Genomic DNA, 17,567 nt, shown 5'->3' with positions numbered 1-17,567 from the left:
ACCCACCCAACTGGGACCACAGAGGAACTTGGCCCTTTTATCAATACACAAGTGCTGGTTCTTCTAAGATGATTTAAGATATCAGATAATTAAGACAGGAGCTGCTCATTTATGTGAATTTCTGATTATCACCTGTAAATGTGTTTAGTTTTTTGTCACTTGATGATATTATCCGCTGTTTTCTGAGCAATATTTGTTTATAGAGTACTGGAATTTTTTTTTAATGAAATAGTGAGATTCATCCTCTGCCAATAAATTCAAATTTTTCCCAAAAGTATTTGGGCAATAAGCCATATTTTAGCAACAAACATACAGTACTGTGCTGTGCTAAAAGTCTTTTATTTCTTTGAAGAAGGCCCCAAACTGTCCTGAAACATTTGAAAATGATTTTCAGAAACACTTATCCAGGCTCTCTGTCGACTTCAGCTGCTTTTTCCTCTAAATTACTATCTACACCTTGTACTTGATCATGAACTGATATTGCAGTTTGTGTGCTTAAATACGTGTGGAGAGTGGAGCACAAAAGAAGAAGTAACAGGCTTATAAAAGAAACAGGAAAAGAAATACTACAAAAACCTGTGGGACCTAAGAGATGCATCATCCTTCAGTTGCCAGGTAGCTACTAGCTCTTTGGGGAAACATGTTGGTGATGCTAAAATACTGTTTTATGCCTCAAATTGTGTTACTACTTAAATTTTTCTAAGTAAAGAAATATAAAGTGTATTTTTGTAAACGGTCTTGAGTTTTTGAGCCTTCTTTCAGCGTCACAGGGGCAGGGTTATTTGGTAAGGCAGTAGAAATATCGATCAAGACCCACTCAAAGTTTGGGTCCTTGGCAAAGGTAGCTTAAAATATTTTTTTATGGTGCTGCTATAGAAAAATGGCAAGGACAACCAACACAATAATAATTAAAAATCAGATCAAAGTTCTCAAGGCAAAATTCCATTCACATCTACATCTTTCTCAGATTTTACCTGAAATTTTTATTTTCAATTTCATTCAAAGAAAAGGTCTAAACCAGCTTAGCTAAACCCTGTGACCCATTTCTGTTTGAGGTCTGTCATCTCACAGAAATATAACGTCTGTGTGTTGGTCATTTTTTTCCATTCTGCTTCTCCATCTAATGTTTTCTGAGTCTACAGGAACATTCAGCAGTTTGTATCGATCGAAGTCTGCATCACATCCCTCTGAATGTTGTCTTTGTGCCGTTTGGATGATTCATGTTGTTTTTTTTTTTTATATCAAATTTTTCTGTCAGTTAAATAAAACCTTTAAAAGTCAAATAAAGGAACTACTTGGTATTAAAAGTGTAAACCTTATGTGCCATACATAAATACTGACTACTTAGTACAAGTTGTAAGATAAAAAAAATGCAAAATTTACTTGCTGCCTTATAGAAACCAGTGCACATTGGTGTGAATTTAACATGAGCAGAAACATCCTCCTGCTCCCCTCTCATCCCTCTGTAGGCTTTGAAGTGCAGGTCATATTGTGTCTGAGAGATCTCCCCTCCATTTGTTTTTCTCTGAAGTCCCTCGACCTCCTGTGATGCCCTTGCCAGAATTTACAAGGTGTGTAATTCACCCTGTGTTGGTTTCTAATCTTTTGAATTGCTAAGATCAAACATTGCAGCTCTCCTCAGGAGGATCTTGTGTGATTCACGTGGTTGTCTTTGTGTCAGATAACAGCCGGTCACAGCTGTGTGTAAGAATGCCTGAAGGGGCTGTAAAATAATGTCCCACCCTTCCCAACCAAAGAGAGGTTTCCTCAGAATTAGAATATTTACTATTTGAAAGAACACTGTGAGCCTAAAATCCTGAACATACTACAGCTTACTTTATAAACACTTACTAGAGATTATTTTGTAAAGTGGAGAATTACATTAGTTTCTATGGGTCAAGGGTTATGCAGCACTACAACAACTTGGAAAAGTAGTGACTAATTTTGAATTTTCAAATGTTCCTCTGAGTCAATATTCTGTAGAACCACATTTCCCTGCAAATAGGGGAAAGTCTTTTAGGATGTCTCTCTACCAGCTTTGCACATCTACGGACTGAAATCGCTGCCACTAAATTTTCTAGTCTTGCCAGAATTTCAGATTTAGATTAGTTCTGAACTTTGACCACCGCTGTCTTAAGTTTTTCACAGCTGCTAACAGCATTTCTCTGTATTTAGCTCCATCCATCTTTCTACCAACTCTGCTGAAACATCCCCACAGCAGGATGCTGCCATCACCATGTGTCACCCTGGAAATGTTGTGCTCAGTGTGATGTGCAGTGCCAGGTTTGCACCACATAGGCTTTAGCATTTACATGTAGACTTTTGAGGGATTGTATTTAAGGAATCATAGGTAAGGGGTCTGAATAAAAATAGACAGCAAACTTTTTTCACAGATTTTCTTTGTAAAAAAAATTTAAAAGCGTTTCTAATTTTTATTCAACAAAAAAAATCATTGAAGCCTGTGGTTGTATGGTAACAAAACATGAAAAGTAAGCATGAATACTTAAATGGCACTGTGGGTTATGTAGTGTAGAACAACACAGGGTCTCCCATTGACTTCTGAAATATGCATGCATTGCATATTTATTAGTTTTACTTCATTTGAACAATTTACAAGAAAAAAAGCATCCTGTGCTGTTATAGTTAATGAGATCCGAGTCTTTCTACCGCGTCTCAGTGATGCAGCCAATCCCAGAGACTGGTTGAAAGCTGAGAAGATGGGAGGAGTAAAGTCCAGGAGAGCCTGAAGGACTTTTTCCTTTGCCTCATCTGTTGCGGAGCTGCAGGAGAGAGAGAGAGAGAGCTGCAGCCGTACATCCCGCAGCCTGAGACAGAGGGAACTCTGTTGTCACTTACTGCACGGAGGAATGAGCTGAAAGAAAACCAATGCCTTCCTTGTGTTTTCTCTGGATTAAATCTACGGATTTTACGCATCTGGGAGTCGCTATTTTGTGCGTAAAGACAACATTCACAGGGCTATGACGAAAAGGCGGAACCAACGCATTTATGTTTTTTAATTATACTTCGTGCTGTGAAGGGGCTGTTTTAACACGATTATTGAGAGCTGTAGACAGAAACGAGCGCTGTTACGACTGGGAGCCGCACCGCGTTGATCTGAGCGAAAGGAGACTGGAAACATGAGATTGATTGTCATCTTTGCGCTTCTGCTGTTAAAAGTAAGCATCATATATATATCTGCCTGTGCTGCACTTTTTCTAACTAAAAAGATTTGTTTCCTGTCTAGTGTTTCTTAGTCTAAAGCATTTCCTCATATAGGCCTGAGGACTTTTTGTAAACCCATCCCACCCAGATTAGAGCACACCATTGTTCCCAGAGGACTTCTGTTTCACACCTCAGGGCCATAGGGATCACACTGGTTCTGTTTGTTGGTATGCTTGTTGTCAGATAGTAATAGAAAGAAGAAAGTCAGGAGGTGTTTGGTTTCCCAGGGTCCAACTACACATTGCTTTAATACTGTATGCAGAGCCGGTACAAGGTTCTTTGGGGCCCTAAACAGAATTTGATTTAGGGGTTCCTCCTTACTTCCAAAAGTTAGTTTGAATATTTATGTATTATACATCTCACCTAACCACCATTATAGACTTTACTCACTTCTGGGCTTTAGGTGATGTTAGCCTACCGTGCAGAAAGTTGGACAGCTTTGAGACAGTTTGCCCCTCACCTATTTATGCCCACATTTTCATACCCTTCCCACCTTGATTTTGTACCCATAAACAAACCATCATATTCATGAGCTGAACTCATTGCACGTCACTTTATTTTTCTTGGTAGCTTATGTCAATTATGAAGATAAATAATAAAACAAAAACAAAATCATGTTTAATTTACTTTTATATATAGTTTCTTATGGAAACTTTGTTTTGCACACTCTTTTCATTTATTTTGGTTCCTATTCCTGTTTAGGTAGTTGAGTCCTAATTATCTAATTCCCTTCCAGACTATGGTGTGAAACTGGATAAGTACAAAACGGCAAATGGATAATGCGTCCATCACCCACCTTTGATCTAACTCTCTTTTCAGTTTAGATAAAAGTACTTTGTAGAGAAGTGTAAGCTGGGATACTTCTTAAATGTAAACTTATTCCAAAATAAAATATTTTACAGAAAATATTTTGCAGTAAAAAGTATTTACAGACTAACTACTCAATTGGTTTTGCATGACAAAAGCTGATGGCTCTGGTTCTGATTGTCCTTTTTCTCCATGTCGTGCCCAAAAACGTCTCGCAAGGAGCCAAATAAAACAGTGAAAGTACAAAATAGAGAAGGGCAGAAAGACAAGGTCCCTCTGCTGATCTTTAACTTGGAATAAAACAAAATATAAAATGTTGGTGCTGTGGGTTCCCACAGTAGTTTCTAGTCTCTAAGCACCTGCTTAGTTTGCTGAAGCAGATGGCCTGAATCTGAAGACCCCCATGGTTAGAGATCAAATGTGTGAAAATCCTTTTATTGTCGTTTTGTGCTTGAACTGGGACGATGGTTATCATTTTCTTCTCGAACCTAACACGCACACAGAGCCCACCATTATGTGCTGAGGCTATAAAAGTCAAAACACAATGACACTTTAGCAAGATTATGCACCATATAAAGTAAATGATCTATTTTATGAAGAAATTATAGTTCAGGTGATGTTTTGATTGCGTACTATAAAGCCAGGATCAGGGTGAAAAGAAAGCCCCTTCCTTCGCTGTAACAGACAATAATTTGAATCTCATTTTCTTCCAAAAGCTCTCGACATTGGAGCTCCTGTCTAGACTTGCTCTTCACAGTCAGAGCACTTTTGTTAGATCTAAGTATTTAGATAACGCTTTAACTTTTTTAAAAGATGGATATCTCTTTGTGCTTTGCGGGCAACATAAATTGTGTATGAAATGTAAGATGTTGCTTCTCATCTGGAAAAGTGCAAACCAGGAACAAAGCAATTTTTCTTATTCTCTAATGTCTGAGTGGGTGTTTTTATCGAACTGGCAGGGGCAAGATTATTTTAAATCATTAATAATCAGTCAGCAGTATGGTTGAAGCTGATAATTAGTTGTTATCTTTGTTATCTGTTATTTTTGGTTATCTTTGAATCTATTTTCCTGAAACAAAAAGAAATCAATGTCCTTTAATTTGTACCCCTGAGAATAACCCATGCAGGTGGGATGTGGAGCTTACAGTCTGCTCAGCCCACGCTGTCTTGGTTCCCAAAACTTCAGTCAAATTTTTAATTCTCATGGATCTGCGTTCTCACAGGGGGGAGAGCATCCTTTCATGCATCAGATTTTGTGGTGAAACTCCAGCCCCTCTCACTTCAGAGAGGGGCAGAAAATGTTTAACACTGTAAGAAGGCTGTAGTGAAGGGTGTGTTTGTGTGTGTGTGATCCGCGATGACTGAGTGACTCCGGCAGCCGTGGAGTTGAGAGGCCCATTGAAAGCGACTCTCCATGGTGGTCCGCCTGGTCTCACTAGGGAATCCCTTCGGATTGAAGCTTATAACCTTAATAGAAAAAGCAACTGCAGCCCCCTTTCCTTCAGATTTTAAGGCCCAGATACAACAGATAAGAAAAAATACTCTGAGGGGTCATGGCCAGTTAATTTAACTGTGGTTAGGGTAATGACAAAGTCTTTTAGCAACACAAGAAACTAGAATAAAATGATAAAGGCTTCACTGTAACTCGTTTATAGGGGACAAATCGCTTATTGTTACAACTGGAGCTGGCCCAAGGCATGAGCACACCAAGGCACTGCTTAAGGCTTATTGAGAATGAGAATACTGTTAAATTTGATTTGACGGTTTCAGCACAGATAAATTGAAATATTTTAAGTTGTTTAAAATTTAAGATTTAATGAATTGGTAAGTTTACTTTGTAAAAGTGTGAAGAATAATCTTCATCGTTTGATTGTTGTGTTAAAATAGTTACGATCAAGTTTAATCTTTTAGTTCGGTTTGTTCACGAAAACATCTCAGCAAATAAAAACAATAAACAATGTTTTAAGAGTTTTCCTGCTTCTTCTTGACATTTATTTTGGCACTTATTTTGTACCCGACAATGTGAGCATGCAACATGTGGTTAAAAAAGTAGAAAGTGGACCACGGAGGACAAAAGAAGAAGAGTTAGCCCTAAACACAAATTATCAGCAGCATATGAACAGTATCTGAAAGATACATCTTAAAGAAATAGGACAAATAAGACCTGACACAGCTGCAAAAATACAATGTTTATCAAACTGTGTTGTCTTTGGTATTTACACAGAGTTAACTGAAGAATTCAGAAACGTGTCTTTGTGACAGGCAGTTTTTTTGTCAATTTTTGTCCAATTTAAAATAGGTTCCTCAAATTGAAATACTTGTTTGAAAGATTAAACCTTGTTGTTAGAAAAGCCCTCACAAAAAAGACAAGTAAGGCAAGTAAGATCCCCCCAATATAGCCCCCAATATTTGTTTATTCAAAAAGGTAATTTCCTCATTGAAAATGTAAAAACTTTGGATAAGATAGAAGGTATATATTATATGAGATTGACTGCTTTTGTGCTTTAAACATTTTCTTTAATTTTTAAGACTAATATTTTAATGTCTACTTTTCTGCCTTTAAGTTGCTCATTTGTCCAGAAAATCAAATTAAATTTACTTGTAAGTTGAGTCCATGACTGAGAAGCTAAAAGCTAACATTACGCACATAATTGCACAAATACACAGCTGTCAGTTTTTCAACTGACACAAATTACATTTTCTGCGCCACAGTTTGAACTTTACTCATCAGTCCCTCATTAAGTGTGAAGACTGAAGCTGGAAGCTGTAATTACATTCTGAATTACATGATTACATACACTCATGAAGGAGTAATATTTCAAGCCTTCTGTAGATGCCTTCAGACTCCTCAAAGAAGTGACGTTTATCATGTTATTACCATTATGCAAATTCCCAGCAGCTATGTCTCGTTGTAAACTTTGTGTACAACAGATGATGTTGAACAGTGTTTTGTTCCTTCCTGTTCCTGGTTTATAACTAAGACTCACTTGAAGGCTGATTGACTCGTATGTATTTTGGAGTTAAAGCAGCTTCCTGGTTTACAGTGAAATGTTGGGATTTCAACAAGTATCCAGTGATAAGTAATTAAAGGAAAATAAAACAAAAAAAGCTCCATATTTTTGCAAGGACATGCATCCAAGCCTGTTTTATAGCCCTTTTTAGACTATTTTCTCAGATAAATTTTCTCATAACATAAAAATTGCAATATTGTGCTTATATGGTAATGCTTAATCTTGTTCATATTACAGATTCTGCTATTTCCATCCAGTGGGGCATAGATTAAATCTGTCATTGCACTCCGGGCCGCTCTGCGTGAATTGTCAAACTTTCAGGCAGTTTCCGCTCTCAGCTGAGCTGCTTTTCCAACTTGAGCTGGCAGAGATGCACCAGCTCCTGCTGACTGCAAAATCAGAAATCCAAGCTGTAGGTAAAAATAGGGCCTCTGCCACCAAATATTTATCAAAGCAGAGTTTAGGATCTAAAGAGTTTGGCAAGTGTTCGGAGAAGGGCCTCATCTGTCACATAAAAGAGGACCAGCTGTGATGCTTTTTTTATTTTGCTCCAAGTCCACTCTGCAGTGTGCTAACTCCAGACTGGTTTGTTCCTGCTAGACCCAACCGCCCTGATACCATAATTCCTGTGATCCGGGCTCTGCAGCTGCTGTTCAGATATCATCGACCTCTATGAAGCACTGCAGTCAGACTGACTGTTGTTGTTGGAACGATGTGAGCCCAGTTTCAAAGCTGTAGTATCAGCATGGAACATTTTAGTGTTTTGCGACCAGGGGCATTGCACTGTGTGTGTGTTGCTGTTGGGTTTTTAATAGAGGCTCTGCAGGTCCACACATGCTCCCTTGAGCTACTTGGTAGACTTCAGAGACAAAGACAGACATCATCACCGGGTTGTTTAGATGTTGCTTTTCCCCTTAGCAGTAGGTTAGTTGTTGGACATCTGTTTGCTCTTGTCAGGCCCTCAGGCAGAGAGGTCTAGTCACCCTTAAATTCGTGCATATTTAAGATGCCGTTGCATTGAGGCTGCAGAAAGGGGGTGTTGGTGGAAAAATGATTTTCATAGACACACCTGGAGGGCTTAGTGACTTCAAAGGCGCCTCTTCACCCTGACACTTTCATGCTGGGCAGCCTTGGTTAACTGACACCCTCCGCTCAGACTAGACCAGTCTCTTTTACACCCCCCCCCCCCCCGAATTCCTTTAACATGCATTGGATGTGCTGAGAGTCACTGAAACTGTCCTTTGGATTTGGATTAGGTGGAAACAGAATAGAAGTTCCTCTTGATTTCTTATTTCTTCTTACCTACAGTGCCTTGCAAAGGTATTCAGATAATAAATTTTGTGTACGTACCAACACCAAAACATGCCCATCTATCTACTAAAGTTCTAGGAGAGCATTAACCAGAGAAACAGTCAGGAGGCCAACGATAACTCTGGAGCAACTGCAAAAATCCATAGCTCTGTTGGAAGAATAAGGACAAGTATTAGCTATGCACTCCATAAAACTGACCTATAGAGAGAGTGCCAGTAAGACAGAGCTTCTTGAAAAGAAGGCATAGGAGGTTCTGTTTACTGTTTGCTGCAAGCCTTGTAGGGGACACAGCAAACATGAAGGCGCTCTGGTCACGTAAAATCTTAACTGAAGATTTGTCCTACATGCAAAACACTACTTGAGGCAGAAAACTACACATCACACTAAGTCATGATCCCCCAATGAAACATGATGGTGGCAGCACCATGCTGTGGGGAAGTTTCTCAGCAGGAACATGGAAGCTAGTCAGAGTTTATGGGGGGATGGATAGAACTGCATAAAGGGCAATAACAGAAAGGAAACCTGTCAAAACCAACACCTTCAGCTCTAAGTGTACCAAAATTAGTTTCCACAACTATTGACTCAGTCTGGCTGAATAGGAATGTGTAGCACATTTTTCAGATTTTTCTTCACAAAACATTTTGAAAACCATGTGTCTGTTTCCTTCCATTTAACAATTACGCTCTACTTTGTGTTGTTCCATCACCTAAAATCCCAATAAATTTACATTGAAGTTTGGGATTAAACACAAGACAAAACATGGAAAGGTTTAAGGGGTGTGAAGACTTTAGCAGCGCACCATAATGGCTTTGTTTGTCTCGTTAGTTTGTTTCTTCCCTCAGTGATGTAAAGCCAAGCAAAAGCTGTTAAAAACATCTAAACTTTTCCTTGTGTCTCATCTCAAGCCGGGCCTCTCCAGTACACACTTGCAGATAAGGACTCGGAGAACTTAGAGTGTAAGCAAACGGAAAGATTACAAAAAAGGGGTTGCCGTTTTCCATGTGCCTTTGATCACAAAAGGTTGGGAAGTGTGGGATTCGTGTTTTCCTTCATAGGAAGTAATAAAGCAGGGTTTCTGGGATTAGTTGAAAAATAAACAGGTTTAAAATGTCATGAAGATATGTATTTTATTTAATTTGTGTCTCTTTCCTAAAAAGTAGCGGGTTCATCTTACTACTTCATGTTTTTCCTAGGTTTGTCTTGCAAAGGCTTGTGCCAGTGGGAAGTTCACTGAATTGGGACACTGTTGCAGATCGTGTCCTGCTGGCTACGAAGTGGAGGTAGAGTGTGGGAAGGAGGACACCAAATGTGCTCCATGTCCGCAGGGTAAGCTTTTGGAACGAGCGGTTATGCTATGCTGCCATCCTATCCAAGTCTTTTTCACTTTTTAGATATTTCTTTACTTATGTATATGTCTATAAAGGTAATTCACAAATATACCCAACTGAAGGATGAAGTTTATATTATCTAAGTTTATTTTAACCGGTTCTTTATTCATGGTTGTTTTCGATTCACACTTTAGTCCAAAACTATTTCCTCCAGTGGACAGGGGTTCTGCTGAGACCATAGAAAAACACCTCCAAAGTTTCTAAAGCTGGTCTTAAATTTGATATCTATTCATCCTATATTTGTACATTTATCTAATAATTGTTTCTTATGTCAACGTTTTTTAAACCAAAAAAACAGTTTCAGCTGAAACTGGTTTATTTTATGTTCTGGCAAGAACAACAAAGGTTTTCTTGTCTTGTTATCAACTACTAGCTCATAAAGGTTTACATTCAACCTGAAACCTTGAAGTTAGGTAAGCTCGGGGTAACGGCACTGAACTTTCATGCTACAGTCAAAAAACATCAGCTTAAGTTGAAAAAGTCACATTTAACTAAAGTTACAAAAAAAATTAAAAAACAATCCTTTGTAAAGCTATCAGTTGAATCTTTTTTGTTTTTTAAATTAAATTTTATTAGTTTTGTTTCTCTAAGTCTTTCATAAGCATTTTAAACTAAATAGTATTGCAATTTTATTTCTATTTTCTTCTTTTTTCTTACCTTGTGTTGAAATCCTTACAAAACTGCATGTATTGCTGATTTCCACTTGACAGAGATATTTTTCATGTGCTGCAAATCTGTGTAACTGAGATGAAAAAAACCCTTTAAATGAAAAGTAAACAATTAACCAGAATTTGTAATGATGTCAATTTTTGTCACTCCCAAGCTCAGATAAAATCTTCCTAAACAAATTCGCATGTACTATTTAAGGGAAAATAAATGAACTTTTTTCTTTTCTTTTTTCTTTATATATTATATAGTAACATTACAGTCTTTCAGATGGGAATGCACTCATTTTCTTTTAAACCTGTTTCCCCAGGAACATTTTCCCCATCTGAAGGCCTTGGCGCTTGCCGATCTTGTAGCAAGTGTCCACCTGGCGTCCCCATGCTGGCTTCTTGCTCAGCATCCCAGGACACGCAATGCGAGTGTGACACTGGCTTCTTCTTTCTGAGCTCCTACAGTGTATGTGCGCCCTGTTCCAAGTGCAGGCGTGGTCAGGGGGCCGTCCGAGAGTGCGGCCCTCAAGGAGACAGGCTTTGCCAGAAGTGCAGCCCGGGAACCTTCTCGGAGGAGGATCTCAACACCAAATCGTGCCAGATTTGCACTCAGTGCTCTGACAAAGAGGTTGAGATCCAGTCCTGTATGCACAATTCTGACACACTCTGCATGGGTGAGTGATTTTACAGGATTAGACTCGTTTTATTGAAACACAAGTCTCATGACATTTTTTTCTGACGTTAAACAGCTCTTAAAAACTAAAAAGAAATACATTTCCGATCCAGTTAAGACCAAATGTAGTTATTTGTGAGCTGTATTGTGCAAAATATGAAAGAGGTAAACACTTTTTTCAGTTTAACATGAAATGACTGATTTCTTAAAGGATCAGTACATTTTTTTTTTTATAGGGTTCTTTGGAAAGAATTTGAGTTGTCAGTATGTTACCCACAATAAAAAACTCTGACCCCACAAATTTTCTCTTTAGGTTTGGATGATACTGACTAAAACCTGTAGCACTCTCTTGGTTTGTTGTCCTAATTTGTATTACATTGACCTCTAAGAGAGGTTTAAGGTGCTGGGGAAATCTGTAAAACACAATACTGGCAATACGAAAGAGTGCAAGCTTTCATCTTTTATGCTGGAGGTCACAACTATAGCAGATGAAAGATAAAGAACGAGTAAACTGAAGGGAAGATGAGGAAGACCAGGGTCTCTAGACATGTGGTTAGCTGCTGATTCCATAGCTCACCTCTGAACTCTAAGAAACATGAGAAGTCACAAAAAGCCCACTTTAGTGTTTTACTCCAACTGATAAAAGCTTGACAGGTCTTTAGGTTAACTGCTCCTGAAGGCCAAGAGAGGCAACTGACCCAGACAGTTAGTAAGCTTGCCCCCAAATGATTACATTTGCTCCCTCAGACAGGAGTCATCTGTGAGTCCATGTGTCATGACCCTTTGACACCACACAGGTCGGCACTGTATTTTGAGCTGTTTGATCCCAAAATAGCAAGACCACAGAAGGGTGGATGAGGGGCAATGGAAAGTTAAAAACACCAGGGGACCAGGATGACAGAAGCTATCATCACATCTGGTCCAAATATGATGAGCATGTGTGCAGCTTCTTGACGTGTCCTCTTCTCTAATAGATAAGAAGCTGAACATTTTGACTCGCCCTGCTGGGGCCGATGGGGCCTTGAATATCCCTAACTGGCCAGTGCTAGAGGAGGAGGAGGAAGAGGTCGGCAGCCCCGCACCGGGACCATCCAAGTTTACCCCACTGGACGAGGGTGGCAGCAACAACATTCTTGCCTATGTGTCTGTTCTGGCTGCTGTGGTGCTGGGGCTGCTGGTTTACGTGGCTTATAAATGGTGAGTTTTTCACTGCATCCATGTCCTGTAATAAGGAAAGCATGATTGGTTAGAAACGTGTGCATACTTAAACTGCTTTCCTGCACTCTTCTCAGTTGGAGGTCTTGCAAACAGAAAAAGGCTCTCTCCAAGGCTCGTGTGGCGGAGCTGGGAACATCTCCAGAAGGGGAAAAGCTCCAAAGTGACAGTGGTGTTTTTCTGGATTCCTACAGCCTGCAGGACAACCAGCCAAGCAAAGGTAAACCACAAACACAAAATTTTAAAAAACTGTTTTTAAAAGAGTCATTCTGCAAAAAAAATACTTTTAATATAATTTAATGTTTTATAGAAAAATTGTTCTGACATTGTGTATATCAGTTGTGATACTTTAGGTATTTGCAGGTAGATTTTATAGTTCACCATTTGAGTTGTTGTTTAGTGTAATTCCTGATTTAATTTTTACTTTAAATACCATAATAAAAAAATAATTTAGACCTGAATATACTATAATAATTGCATTATATTTTGAATTTTACTTTTGTATTTATTTTATATTGTCAATATGTGATTTCTCAATGTAATTATATAAAAATATAAATTTTTAGACAGATATTTTGTCTATGTAATAATGAAATTGTTAAATCGTAGAATTTTCTATAATTTTATGTGCTAGGCTTTAAAGGGTTAAGGTTTGGCTACTCATTGATCAACATATTATGTTTTAAGCAGCGTGTTGTCTCTCTTTCACATATAACATTTTTCCTTATGTGCAAAAGCCTCACACTAACAATCAATAAAGATTCTCAGTTTTATGGATTGCTCTGGACCATAAACACCATTCCAGGAATGATTGCTGCAGTACTCTGTGGTTGAATGGGACATGTGATTGACATGATGGGGAAAGATTTCTCTTCATGCTGTTGGCATCACATTTCTCGGCTAAGTCTTTCCATTGTCTAAGGCGTCCAACTCCCTCTGAGAGAATGTGTCCCTGTTGTCCCCCGTTGTATCAACCAGATATTTTCAAATTACTGCTATAAAGTGATACATTGTGTGAGCCCCTTTTTTCCCTCATACGGCATTTTGCAAATATTTTGGTTTATTTTCATCTAAGTAGTGAATGAAATAAATGTAATAACAGTTCGATAAAATTACAGATAAGTCTGTTCTAATCAACAGAAAATGAGAGGTGTACAGGTCTACACTGATTTACAGTCAGAGACAAGGAATAAAAACCTAAACAAATGGATATTAAAATATGGTCTGATGCATGCAAGCACTGTATCATTGCTTAGAAAATTTAAAGTAAAAGGAAAGAAAAGTTTATTTGCTAGATTACAGTTAGACATTGGCTGGTTTTTATATCAAGGTATACTGAGTTTTTAAAAGGTACCACTTTAAAAACCACAAAAATGTCCCATCCAGTGCTGGAGTTACAAGAATGTTCTCCTTGTATGGGACACAGAGGAATGCACTAAATTTAGCAGGTGTTTATTTCTTGTGTCTGTGTATCAAAATCAAAATAACAATAAACAAATGTTGTACACAGCACCATCATAACTGCAATAGTCAATCATATTATTTTTGCAGCAGTAGGGATAGCTGTGTCTTTTCTGTTGTAGATAAAAGGAATTACAACATTTTATTCATTTTCTCCTGAAATACGTCATCGGCACAGAACAGTGGTGTTTTACTCAAGCTTATCATACCATGAGGATTTCATACCAGCCTTGTTAATGTGTTCAGTTTCCACAGTCAGCATCCTCCATAATTATTGGCACCCTACGTAAATATGCATAACAGGCCTTAGAACAATGCACAGTGTGTAGATTTGGCTCATTGTGCTTTATTTTCTGTCCTTGTTGGTCACTGTTTATGCTGTTATAAAAGTTGTAATTGTTGCTCTGACTGTAGATATTGGGAGGTTTGGACGAGTAGCTATTTTCTTGTAGATATATCCTGACGCATAAAGCTTAAAATACATCTGACTTAACTGAATGCTACTCTCTTTCCCATTTTAAGTGGTTAGGAGTAATTGCTCTCTGTGTCACATCATATTTATCCCCCAGAGAAACATCAGCAAAAAACTAAAGGATGTTATTGTAATATAGGTTCAAATTGTTTTAAGTCTTTTTTTTTTACGCATTTTCAACAGGGGTGCCCTGCAGAGTTACACCGATGCTCAGGTCCCAAGTTCTGTCATGATGGTGAAGAAGCAATATGACCTTTCTAAAAAGTCACTGAGGATTAATGTCTCCTGGAACGAGTTCCAACCAAAGTAAAGCTAAACAAGAAGGCAGGGAAACATCAGCAGACAGATTGATGTAAACAAGCGGAGAAGACATGACTGTGTGCACAAGAATAAACGCTGGTGGGCGGTAAAAGAATACAGCAGTGGGTTAAAGTATTGCTTACAGTGATACATGTTTCAAAGTGAAATCTAAATATAAAACAAATATGACATTAGCAAGCCTTTTAATTTCTCTTTATTATCCTCATCAGTGGTACACTACATACAACTTTATTTTACAAATGCGGTGTTAGGATTTATTTGGATGAGTACAGCCAACCATTGAGCTCAATGTTTTTCAAACAGGTACGAAGAGAGAAAGCAAGCTCGACAGTCGCCTGTACATCAACCTGCCGCCACACAAGCAGGAAGAGGTGGAGCGCCTCCTGCAAGATGCAAGTGGCCGTGGATGGAGACACCTTGGTGCTGCGCTGGGCTATGAACCCGAACAGCTGGACCTGTTCGGACGTGGGGAGGCCCCGGCACACACTCTCCTTTCTAACTGGGCCCAGAGAGAGGGCTCCACTCTGGGACTGATGGGCTCGGCGCTGGCCCGCATAGAGAGACTTGATGTGTTGACGGCCCTTAACAGCACCCAGCAGGGTGTTTCTGTAGTCTGAGAAACTTGCCAGACCCTCGAGTGACATTCACAGACTCAAGTGAGAGATTTAAAGATGAAAAGCGAGGCACTCTGTTTTCAACTCTTCTGTCAGGAGTCTTTTTTAAACTTTGTTAATTGACCTTTTTTTTTTCATTAAAATACCAACAATACTCTAAAAATATGTAACTTTGTGCCTTATTTGAACTGTATGCCTGAATATCATGCTGTGTGGTAACAGATTAATTAATCTGGTAGTGCAGGAATTATTAGACTGAATATACAGTGCCATAAAAAGTATTTCCCTTTTTCCAGGTTTCTTCTGCTTTTCCCTTTTTGGTGACATTTAAAAGTTTCAGATCATTAAATACATTATAATATCAGATAAAGATAACCTAAGTAAATACAAAAAGTAGTTTTTAAAGGATGATTTTCATTTATTAAAGGAAGTATTTTAAACCGACCTAGCTCTATGAGAAAGTGTAATTGGCCCCCTTATCTAATAACTGGTTGTGCCATCCTTGGCTGCAACAACTGCAAGCATTTGCTGTAGTTTGCAGTTAGTTTTTTGCATCAGTGTGGAAGAATTTTTGGGCAACTTTACTTTGCAGAATTCAGCTATACTGGTGGGTATTCAAGCACAAATATCCTGTTTAAGGTTAAGCCACTGTGATTCCTTCGGATTTGAGTAGCCCATTCAAAAACCTTTTTATTGTGTTGAGCCATTCATAGCTGGACCTGCTTCATGGTTCTATTGGTTTCTGCAAGTCATCCAGGTCCTGAAGAAGCAAAGCATCCCCAGAACATCACACTACCACCTCCATGTTTGACTGCCCCTGTGATGTCTTTTTTTTGGAGAAATGCTGTTAGTTTATGCCAGATTTAATGGGAAAAAAATCATAATTTCTGTCCATTTTGTCCAAATCTAATTTTTTCCCACCAGACCACATAATTTCTCTTTCCCATGGAGGTCATTTTTGTCAAGTCTCTTTCTTATATTTGAAATATGAACAATGACATTAACTGAGACAGGAGAGGCCTGCAGTGCTTTTCTGGGTTGTTTTGTAACCTTTTGGGTGAGTCAGGGCTGCACTCTTGGAAGTATTAAGATCGGCCAGGCCCTCCTTAGAAGGTTCATCACTGTTCGGTTTGGTTCACTGGAGACCCAATGCCTTAGAAATGACTTTGTAAATCCTTCTAGTCTGCAAAATATTAACTTGCTTCTCATCTATTCTTACAAATTTCTTTCAATCAGTGCATGATTTCTTGCTTTTTTCAGACCTTTTAGCCTACTTCAAGTTGTTAGGTAGGTTCTATTTAAGTCATGGGTCTGGTAGTAATCAATTCTGGGTGTGGTAAATGACATCTATATTAAATAATCAGAAACTAAGTGATTTTGTCTGATATTAAAATTATGTTAAAATTAGATATTAAAATTACTTTACTAAATGTGGGACCAAAAACAGAAGAAAACTAAGAAAACAAATACTTTTTCATGACAAAGTACCTTTGCAAGCTCCTCACTGTTACACCCACAGTGCACAGTCAATGGAACAACCCTTTCATCTGTATTTAAGAAAAATTTCCCTGCCAACTATATACGTTAATTACTAAACCATTTACAATAAGCATACAAATACTGTAAGTACTCAGTTAACAAGCAAAGTAGTTTCCTGTGTATATTATTATCAGCAAACCGCTGCGTGATTTGAATGAAAATCTGATCTTTTCCTATTTCCATCAAGAGAATATTTCTTCTAAAAATTGTTGTATATTGAACCCCTTAGCTCGATATGTTTTTTCTTTGGTTACTTTTTTTTTTTAAATAAAGTACATTTTAAATGACCACTTTTGTTCTGCAATTGAATGCCAACATGTTATATTTTCTCCCAGAAGACCATTGAGCATGTTTTTTTGTTTTTATTATTATTACTATACGTACATATTTAAATAAAAACGAAATTTCAGAGAGATTGAGTGAAAGGATTTGTGAGAATTGAAGGAATATTCTCTTTACCTGTCCGGTCATGGTTTCATTTTATACATTTTCTTTAATTAGACTGTTGAATCTTTTTTGTTCAATGTTGTGCTCTTTTCCTGATTCAGTCACTAAGTAGTTTTTTAGCTTAGCTTTGGACACAGAGGTCACTTTAACACTTTATCTAACAACTTTAATAACAAGTTTAACTTTTTCTAAAATAAAACACAGGCAATTTGTACAGAATCTGATCTGGTCCCAAGCAGCTTCTGAGTGTTCATTTATTGTGGGTAAATTCAGGTGTTTTGCACGGTTTTTCCAGTGTGCTTGGTTTTTTGTGGTTGCATTGACCCTGTGATAAACTGGCCACTTTTCTGTTACCCTACGAAAGCTGTGTGCTGTGTAGGTTTGAACCCCCAACCTGTAGCACCAGTAAAGCTAGCATAGAAAATGAATG

General features: G+C 38.2%; 1 protein-coding gene across 1 annotated transcript; it reads left to right on the top strand.

Annotated features, from left to right (window-relative positions):
• Window positions 1-2,773: 2,773 nt before the first annotated feature.
• nradd (neurotrophin receptor associated death domain) lies at window positions 2,774-17,103 on the top strand. The gene is made up of 6 exons (XM_047362121.1): window positions 2,774-3,176; window positions 9,545-9,677; window positions 10,716-11,069; window positions 12,043-12,265; window positions 12,361-12,503; window positions 14,841-17,103. The coding sequence occupies exons 1-6, from the start codon at window positions 3,138-3,140 to the stop codon at window positions 15,152-15,154; spliced, it is 1,206 nt and encodes a 401-aa protein (XP_047218077.1). The 5' UTR covers window positions 2,774-3,137; the 3' UTR covers window positions 15,155-17,103.
• The last annotated feature ends 464 nt before the right edge of the window (window positions 17,104-17,567 follow it).

This window comes from Girardinichthys multiradiatus, chromosome 3, assembly GCF_021462225.1.
Source record: "Girardinichthys multiradiatus isolate DD_20200921_A chromosome 3, DD_fGirMul_XY1, whole genome shotgun sequence".
Taxonomy (NCBI): domain Eukaryota; kingdom Metazoa; phylum Chordata; class Actinopteri; order Cyprinodontiformes; family Goodeidae; genus Girardinichthys; species Girardinichthys multiradiatus.
This window is presented reverse-complemented; position numbering and strand designations above follow the sequence as displayed.

Excerpts from the sequence above, each read along its gene's own strand:
- nradd (XM_047362121.1), top strand. The coding sequence starts at position 3,138 with ATGAGATTGATTGTCATCTTTGCGCTTCTGCTGTTAAAA. Across the intron at positions 11,070-12,042 it reads TTCTGACACACTCTGCATGG|ATAAGAAGCTGAACATTTTG; the intron begins GTGAGTGATTTT and ends CTTCTCTAATAG. Across the intron at positions 12,266-12,360 it reads GTTTACGTGGCTTATAAATG|TTGGAGGTCTTGCAAACAGA; the intron begins GTGAGTTTTTCA and ends CACTCTTCTCAG.